Here is a 9597-nt window from a genome sequence, read left to right as displayed (position 1 = left end):
CTGTGACCTGCTTGAGGTACCTGTTTTTTTCTTCTCAATAACTGGAAAATCACATCACTAAACGACAGCATCTTTTGTGATAATTAAATGAAACAATGTACATGGAGTACCTGGTACTTCCCAGGTGGGGCTAGTGGTAAAGAAACTGTCTGCCAATGCAGGAGACTTAAGAGACTGGGTTTGATCCCTGGGTTGGAAAGATTCCCTGAAGGAGGGCATGGCAATCCACTCCAGTATTCTTGCCTGGAGAATCCCATGGACAGAGGAGCCTGGTGGGCTACAGTCCATAGGGTTGCAAAGAGTCAGACATGACTGAAGTGACTTTGCATCCATGTACACACATATGAAGTACCTAGAACAGTAACCAAAGCATAGTCAATGTTATCATAGCAATAATGTTTTTGTGTTATTTTTTTTTTCCAGCCATGCCAAGTGAGAGCTTAGTTCCCCAACCAGGGAATGAACCCTGTGCCCTCTGCACTGGAAATGCAGAGTCTTAACCACTGCACCACCACAGAAGTCCCTGCTAGGATTATGTCTCCTTTGCAGTTCTCCTTGTATTTTATCACTAGATGGCGGCAATGCTCCCTTAACCAATTTAAATGAAAAGGGACAACTTTCTGGAGGAGTTGAAATTAGTGAAGGCTTACCCAATAGGAAGATGTGTGTAGGGCATCAGAAAAATAAGGGGTAGCGGTTATATAGAGTCAGAGAGAGAAGAGGAAGGAAGGGAGTAGGGAGGGAGGGAGGAAGGAAAAAGAGGGCAAGGGAAAGGTGGAGAAGAAGAGAGAAATGTTTAGATATAACTTGATATTGCAAAAGAAACAATGAAATAGTGATTATGGGGTGGGGATAGAACCAGATCTTACTGAATATCGTTTCACATTCTATAGGATCTAGCGTTATTTTTGTTTATAAATACACACAGGGAGTGGTGGTTACTATATACTGTTGATCCTTGAACAATGCAGGGGTCTGGGCCACTGATCCCCACACAATCAAATATCTGACTATAACTTACAGTTGGCCCTCCATACCTGTTTCCTCTGTATTCAGAGATTTATTCGTCCTTGGATCATGTGGTACTTATTACTGAAAAAAATCCACATATAAGTGGATATGCACAGTTCAAACCCATGTTGTTCAAGTTTCAAGTGTATTTTCTGTGTTGACAGTTTTTAAAGATCTATAGTGGTCCTAGGACTTCCCTTAAATAATCTGCCTACAATGCAGGAGACCTAGGTTTGATCCCTGGGTTAGAAAGATCCCTTGGAAAAGGAAATGGCAACCCACTCCAGTATTCTTGCCTGGAAAATTCCATGGACAGAGGAGTCTGTTGGGCTACAATCCATGAGGTCCCAAGAGTCCTGTAAGACTTAGCCACTGGACCACCACCATGGTGGTCCTAAAGAGATTTAGCAGTATCAGCTGCCCAGTAAATGTCAGTAAAGCATAATGTTTTACTGTTCATTTAAATCATTAACCTCAATTGTAAAAATGTGGCTATTTTCCTCTTTGCAAAATATTCCTTCTTCATTAAGACACTTAATGGTACATTAGTTATCTATTGCTCTGTAACATATCTGTAAGGTTGGTGGCTTAAAATGATGATTTATTATCTCATTTTTTTCTGAGGGCCAGGAATCCTGAAGTGACTCAGTGAAGTGGTTCTGGCTTAGGCTCTCCCATGAAACTTCAGTGAAGACATGATCTGAGGCTACAATCATCTGAAGACCTGCCTGAGCCTTGGAGGATCTGCTCCCAAGATGGTTCAGTCACATGGTTGGTGTCAAGAGGCCTCAGCTCCTTACCAATTGTTGGCCAGAGGCCTTCATCCCACCGCATATGAATTTCTCCGTAAGTTGGCTTGGGCATCCTTCTAACATGCAGCTGACCTCTTCCAGGGTTAGTGATCCAAGAGAGACCACAAGAAGGAAGCCACGACAGCTTTTATGACCTGGTTTCAGAAGTCATGCTCTAACTTCCATCATATTTGTTCAAAGTGAGTCACACAGAAAATAACTATGATTGTCAGCAATATATACATATATAAAAGAAATGGGGGTTCCCATATGGAGAAATCACAGTCTGATCTCTCTCAGTATGACCACATCCTCTCCCTAAATCTTGATTTGTTCATCTATAAAAAGAATACAGGCCAGGAAACCATGGCCACTTCAACTCTAAGGTACTCTATCCCTGCTCCATCTGGGTGTGACCTTAGTTAACAACTTGGTCCTCTATCAGTGTGTCAACCCTACCAGCTTGTTCTAATTAAGGTGGGAGCTAGAACCAGAAGTGGGCTTCCCAGGTGGCCCTAGTGATAAAGAACCCGCCTGCCAATGAAGGAGATTTAAGAGATGCTGGTTCCATTCCTGGGTCGGGAAGATCTCCTGGAGGATGGCATGGCAATCTACTTCAGTATTACTGCCTGGAGAATAACATGGACAGAGGAGCCCCACGGGCTACAGTCCACAGGGTCCCAGAGAGTCAGACAGGACTTAACACAGTATCAGAAGTAGCTAGTCAAACTGAAAAGCATACTGGGTTTGGATTCAAAGAGAAAGTCGCTCAGTCATGTCCGACTCTTTGCGACCCCATGGGCTATACAGTCCATGGGATTCTCCAGGCCAGAATACTGGAGTGGGTAGCCTTTCCCTTCTCCAGGGGATCTTCCCAACCCAGGGATTGAACCCAGGTCTCCCGCATTGCAGGCGGATTCTTTACCAGCTGAGCCACAAGGGAAACCCTTAGCTTCAAAAGTTGGCCCTGAAACTCACTTAGCTACCGGACCCTAGGCAGTCCTTCAGTCTTAGTTCAATCCGCCTGTTAACAACTGGAATGCTAATCCCTCGCCCATCCCATAAAGTTGTCAATAGGCTCAAAATTAGGTAATTAGGCATTTACCCTGTGGCAGAGTTTACAGACCCGACCTTTGATCATCGCAACAACCCTGTAAGATATAGAAATATTATACTTGTTTTACCGGAGAAGGCAATGGCACCCCACTTCAGTACTCTTGCCTGGAAAATCCTATGAACGAAGGAGCCTGGTAGGCTGCAGTCCATGGGGTCGCTAAGAGTCGGATACGACTGAGCGACTTCCCTTTCACTTTTCACTTTCATGCATTGGAGAAGGAAATGGCAACCCACTCCAGTGTTCTTGCCTGGAGAATCCCAGAGACGGGGGAGCCTGGTGGGCTGCCGTCTATGGGGTCGCACAGAGTCGGACACGACTGAAGTGACTTAACAGCATACTTGTTTTACAGGTGAAAGAAATTGCGGCGTAGACAATTCACGTAGGCAAGATTAACTTAAAAGTGGCGGAACTAGGAGTCTAACCCAGTTCTGACTCCAAAACCTGCGCGCAAAATAGAGGTAAACTACTTTCGTTGGACATTAAGCGGTGACCATCTGACATAGTAATATAGATTCGTCTTGAGTCACCACCCTGTAAGGACTTCAGAAACGTTTCCATCAGACCATGTTTTCGCAAGCCTACTTTGCCCATCTGGCTCATCAGATGTCTGGAGTATCACTGTTTGAAGCGGCCCTGACGCATGAGGCGTGCGGGAACTAACGCGGCTTCCGCGCCCTCAGGGCACGCGGGAGACTCACGCAAGTCCACACGTCAGAACCCGGCGCGTTTCTCTAAGTGCTGCCCCCAAGTCCCCCAGGTCGCTGCACTCAACCCCTCCCTGTCAGAAGCGTCATCTTCAGGGAAAGGCCTAGCTTACAAGCGCTCTCGTTCGCTGTGGGCTTGGTTCCGTCAAGCGTGAGCCGGCCGTCGGCTGTGGGACGCCGAGCCCCGGGCCTCTCGCGGGCGGGGCCGGCACCACAAAGCCCTTTATGGAGGCTCTGGCCTGACGCGGGGCCGCCTGCACCTCCAGGCGCGAGCAGGAAGGAGGCCTGTGCGCGCGGCCATGGGCGACTAAATGGGTGTGCGCTCGGCCCTCCACCCACGGGCCCCGAAACCCTCCCACACCCCGGCGAGGGTAATCAATCAGGCGCCGGCGTCCTCTCGCGGGCAGCAGTCTCGCGAGGCTTGGGCGGAGTGGCCGCGCCCGCCGCGTGTGTGGCGTGTGTGGGAGGAGGGGCGGAGCTAGGCGTGGGTGGGGACGGCGCGAGGAGGGCCGGCCCCGCCTCCTCCTCGCAATCTTCCTTCCCTCTCCCTCTTCCCTCCCCTCTTCGTCTCTCCTCCCTACCCCGGGCTCTGGAGGACCCGGGTCCTCCCGGGATCTGCGCATCCAGCGGGGAGGATACCCATCCCGAAGCCTGAGCTAGAGGAGGCATGGGAGTGGTGCATGAAGTGGGTCACACTTTAAGCGCGGAAGGGAAAACCTGGGAGGAAGGTCTGCATTCTTTAAAAGGATGGAGGACGGAAAGTCCCTGTGCCCACCCGTGCTTTGTGGCTTAACACTGTCACGTTTGAGACACGTTTTGCTGTTGAGGTTTTTTCAGCCCATTTGGCAGGCTTTAGGCAAGGACAGAGTACGGGGCCAGAATGCTGATGCTGTTTACCTGGCATTTTCTCCTAATGTGGCAAGAAGTGATAAAACGAGTTCGTGGAAAATAGAAGAGAAAAGAAGTTCAGTTCATGAACATCGGTTAGGGAGGTTCTTAGATTCAGACTTTTTTTTTTTCTGGATCTTTTTATTATTTGGATATTAAAATAGTCAAGTGAATACTTTATCTTAATTAGGTGCGTTGCAATCATTTCAGGCAAAGTGAACAAGAATATCTGAGTCATTACATCAGGCACCTGTGTTAGGAAATTGGACTGCAATAATTCACCATGGCTTATGGCTTGCAAAGAAAGAATGGAGTAGAAAAGCTTTTGCGGTGCAATTGTTATAAAGTGTAAGTATTTTTATCAGGTAAGCACTGACTCAGGGTAGGGGAGGGGTGTCCTTGTTAAAAGTACTGGACATCCTTATGTTCCCCGTGAGATACTGGACTGTATGAGGCATTTTCTGGTGCCTGGATACTGATTTTTTTTTTTTTGATACTGATTTTTAGAAAGGAAAATGATTTTATAAGGATTGTTAAGTATTCTTACTTGGTTTTTTACAACAAAACAAATTTCAAATGAGAAGACTAAAATTTGGTAATATGATCAAAGTCCCTCAGTCATGTAGTAAGGGAGTGACAAGGATTGAAGTCTGAGTTTTCCTACTCCAAAGCAACATTTTCTACTACTGACAACAACCTTAAAATACCTCTTTAGATAGTGTGAATCTAACTAAAAATGCCTTGGTGTCTGATACATCTTAACAGAATACTAGATTAACTGGTACAGAGAGTCAGTTTTGAATCTTGTGTGTTTGGCGGGTAGTAAATGGACAATATGGGCTTTCCAATCAAAAAGACTGGGGCGCTGGAAATGTAAATTGGTACAGTCAATGTGGAGAACAGTATGGAGGTTCCATAAAAAACTAAAAATAGAACTACCGTATAATCCTGCAGTCTGACTCCTGGGCATATATCCAGAGAAAAACATGATCTGAAAGGATACGTGCATGCCCCTGTTCACTGCAGCTCTGTTTACAATAGCCAAGACATGGAAACAATCTAAATATCCATTGAAAGAGGAATGGATAAAGAAGATGTGGTCCATATATACTCAGCCATTAAAAAGAATGAAATAATGCCATTTGTAGCAACATGGATGGACCTAGAGAGTGTCATGCTGAGTGAAGTAAGTCAGACAGAGGAGGAGAAATGTATGTGACTGTCCTTATATATGGAATCTAAAAAGAAATAAACGTACAAAACAGAGACTCACAGACTTAGAAAATGAACTTATGGTTGCTGCGGTGGGGGAGTTGAAGGGGGATAATTAAGAACTATCTTAACTATTTTAACTAAGGGATAGTTAACTTTAGGAAATACTTCATGTATACACTGCTGTATTTAAAATGGATAACCAACAATGACCCATTGTTAGTAAGAGGAACTCTGCTCAACAAAAAAAAAAAACAAACCTACCAAGAAAACCAGGGCTCAAAGCCTGGCTCTGCCTCTGGCTGCCCATGCTGCTTTGAGTAAATTACTTAACTTCTTTGTGCCTTGGCTTCCACATCTGTGAAATGAACAGATCAATACCAAGCCACATGGTATGGAATACAAAGGAAGTAATGTAGGTAAGATACTTGTATGTTGTCTGAAATAATAGTAAGCCCACAGTGAACATGGGTTGCTACTACATGAGAGTTTCACTCTGTAGTACTGTTGTGCTACCTCGTTTTAAATTTTTGAACTTGTTTTTTAACCTCTCTGCCGCAATCTATGATACATTTATCATTGTGAGTCAATTGAATTTTACTTTTTGACAATGTTCTAAGAAGGAAATGGAGACATCCCACAGGGTTATAAAACCAGAGTTATGGGAAAACTCATTATTGTACTCTGCTTAGATCTGTTAGTTCAGTATGACTTTAGACCTTGAACTATAGGCGAATAACCACTATAGTCATTGTTGCAAGCATAATTTTTATAACAAAGATATTCCTGTATTTGGAGAATGATTTAAAGCACTGATTCTGTGGTTTTGGCTATATAGCATTTTATATCATGAATAATATTTGCAAAACTAGTGTCTTCTCTGTGAGTCTCACAAGAAAGTATTTGATATCATTCTGTTTATAAAAGCAGCTAAGTTAAGAGGAATAGAATGGTGTTCTGTGTCACTCACTCGTGTCTGACTCTGTGACCCCATGGATGGTAGCCTCCCAGGCATCTCTGTCCTTGGGGATTCTCCAGGCAAGAATACTAGAGTGGGTTGCCATGCCTTCCTCCAGGGGATCTTCCTGACCCAGGAATCGGACTGGGGTCTTCTGTATTACAGGCAGATTCTTTCATTTGCTCAGGCAGTTTTTCACTTCGGGCTTTTTTTGGTTAAACAATTTTAGAAGATCAAAACCATTTGACATTTTTATTTTCAAATGCTTTGAAAGGAAAATAAAAATGTTATCTCTCATATCTCCATTCTCATCCCTATGCTACCTGCCCAGTCCCACTCAGGTAAAATGTTTTATGTTTTCCTACAATTTCTGTCTCTTGTATATGATACACATATGTACACATATGTATATACACACACATTTTTGCACATGGGGGATTATATTGAACTTTGCTCCATCCCCTATTTTATCTTGTGTAGCCTAGTGAGCACAGATTCTAGAATCTGATTTTCTGATTTGAAATTTCAAACTCAAGCCTTGTGATCTTGAGTAAATTGTAGATTTTAGACATTTATGTCTTAGATTTTAGAACACTTTTGTTCTTTTAGTCCATAATGCCATCAGTGTCTCAACTGTATTCACATCATTTATATAAACCTGTAGTATGCATGTGTGCATACATATATGTATATACATACTCCTATATATGTATGCATAGATATATCTGTACATGCATTAAAATTTCAAACCCAAGCCTTGTGACCTTGAGTAAATTTTTCTCTGTTCCTGCTTCCCAACCTATAAAATAAGTATAACAACACCTTGCCTACTTCATGGCAATTAAATGTGTTTATATATGTAAACTGATTAAAAGGGTATCTAGCATGTAGTAGGTGCTAGATAAACATTAACTGTTTGATTGCTCATCTTTCCAAATCCATAGATAAAGATAAACCTCATTCTTTCATTACATATGTGTACTACAGTTTAGCCAGGCTCTTCTTTGTAGACATTAAGACTATTTTGTGAGGTTTTTTGGATAAGCAATGCTTCACTGAGGATTCTTGTAAATACATCTTTGTGTACTTGTTCAAGTGCATTTATAATAATTGTAGACTTCAAGTCACGCCTTAAGATTAGATGATAAAGTAACAAGGAAGCTGGAGGAGGAAGACAGATGGCATGTATGTAATAAGCTCATTTCATCTAGGTATACCAAAGCAGGTCTTTCCCCTTTCCTCATACATATGAATTCACATTGACTGTAACTGAGAAACATAGCTGATACTTAAAACTTCCAAAGTAGGATACATAAAACAATCCATTAAAATTTCATTGTGATTATTTTTAAATGCTGTAGTTTAGGATTTCATTCCTTTTTCCTGTTTTCTAAGGATTCTGTTGATACTTCTAAACACACCTTGGTTACATCTCAGCTCTGGTTCTCAGTTAACTTCTGAGTCTTTGTTCCCTTGTCTTATCTCCATGGTGTTGTAAAGATTAAAATCAGATCATGGACTTCCCTGGTGGTCCAGTGGCTAAGACTCCATGCTCCCAATGCAGGGGGTATGGGTTTGATTCCTGGTCAGAAAACTAGATCCCACATGCCAAAACTAAGAGTTTGCATGCTGCAACTAAGATCCAGCACAGCCAAATAAATATTTCTAAAAAATTAAAAAAAAAATCAGATCACACACTCAAAGCTTTACTGTGTGCCAAGCACCATATTCATAATATTCCATTTGTTCCTTCCCTAATGTGATCATATTTTTGATCAACCAAGAAAGACTTGGAGCTTGCAGTTTTTAACTACATCCTCTTTAAAGACATGGAAAGATTGGATTGACTGCATGGAGTCTGTTTTTTGAGCTAAAGTTCCTATCATTATAATTTATGGTTATTTTTCAATATATTAATATTTCTACATTGAAAGATTATAACATGTTGATTAAAGGCTCCTTCTCCTGGCTAGATTTGCAACTCTGGAAAATCCTGAATACTCCTCTGCAAACCAAAATCTCTAGTGGGAAATAGAACTGAGAACACAAATGTCTTATTTATATCCTGTCATCAATGTCAAGAAATGTTTATTGAATGAGTTAATTTTTGCCCCAGACAGGAACCCTGGGAACTTGCACTGCTCACACAGACGTGGTACACGAAACTAGCCAACATCAAGTTGCCTTTCTTGGAAGAAATTGCATTTGGTAGCTGTGTACACCTCAAAAAATGCAAAACCATTAAGGATGGTCTGCTCCCTTCAGCAGAATGTAAGTTCTGTAGGACCTACTTTAATAAATTACAAATTTTGTGTGTTATTTTGATTATTGGACATGTGTTTGAATCTGCTCACTCACACCCAGGCTCCCTTCTGTGTAGCTCTGTCTTCTTGTTTGGTATTCAAGAATGTGGATTTTTCTGTGTGATAAATATTCATCTTGGACTAAACTATGCCTGGTAAAAAATGTCAGTTGGATTGCTTCGTGTATTTTATTTTTCAGCCATCCAATGTGAAAGGGAGTATGAAATGAAGCGCTTGAATAACCTGAAATGTCAGGAAAATGCAGCTAAGAAAATTCAGTTTTCCCTAAGGGAAAGGCCAATTGGTTTGAGAAGACCTCTTCCACCTAAGTGACTGTCATCTCATAGTTGAATCTGTTCTCTGTGGGTTTTGCATCCAAAGAGGATAAAGGACTCTGACCTTTCCCTGTGTGCAGTCGGATGCATTCATCTGAATGCCCCCTGGTGGATGAGTCAGCTCCTGTGGGTTATGGACAGCTCTTAGCCAACAGCTCTTAGCTGACAGCTCTCAAAGATCTGTGTTCCAGCTACGTATTTGTACCGTTGTATCACAGACAACAGCGCTGTAAGTAGATGAAAATGTTGCTGGCATTGAGTCACTTGTGCTATTCATT

The 9597-nt window shown here is 42.5% G+C and overlaps 1 protein-coding gene across 1 annotated transcript; it reads left to right on the top strand.

The window, feature by feature from the left end:
• The first annotated feature begins 4794 nt into the window (after nucleotides 1–4794).
• Nucleotides 4795–9317, top strand: C6H4orf36 (chromosome 6 C4orf36 homolog). Its single transcript, XM_052642401.1, has 3 exons — nucleotides 4795–4859; nucleotides 8798–8952; nucleotides 9184–9317. Exons 1-3 carry the CDS (start codon nucleotides 4795–4797, stop codon nucleotides 9315–9317), a joined length of 354 nt encoding a protein of 117 aa, XP_052498361.1.
• The last annotated feature ends 280 nt before the right edge of the window (nucleotides 9318–9597 follow it).

This window comes from Budorcas taxicolor, chromosome 6 (genome assembly GCF_023091745.1).
Source record: "Budorcas taxicolor isolate Tak-1 chromosome 6, Takin1.1, whole genome shotgun sequence".
Taxonomy (NCBI): domain Eukaryota; kingdom Metazoa; phylum Chordata; class Mammalia; order Artiodactyla; family Bovidae; genus Budorcas; species Budorcas taxicolor.
Note: the sequence above shows the minus strand (reverse complement) of the source record. Positions and strands in the feature narration are given on the sequence as shown.

Coding starts and splice junctions, on each gene's coding strand:
- C6H4orf36 (XM_052642401.1), top strand. CDS start 4,795: ATGGCTTATGGCTTGCAAAGAAAGAATGGAGTAGAAAAGCTTTTGCGG. Junction 4,860..8,797: donor CGGTGCAATTGTTATAAAGT/GTAAGTATTTTT, acceptor TTTTTGCCCCAG/ACAGGAACCCTGGGAACTTG. Junction 8,953..9,183: donor TCTGCTCCCTTCAGCAGAAT/GTAAGTTCTGTA, acceptor TTTATTTTTCAG/CCATCCAATGTGAAAGGGAG.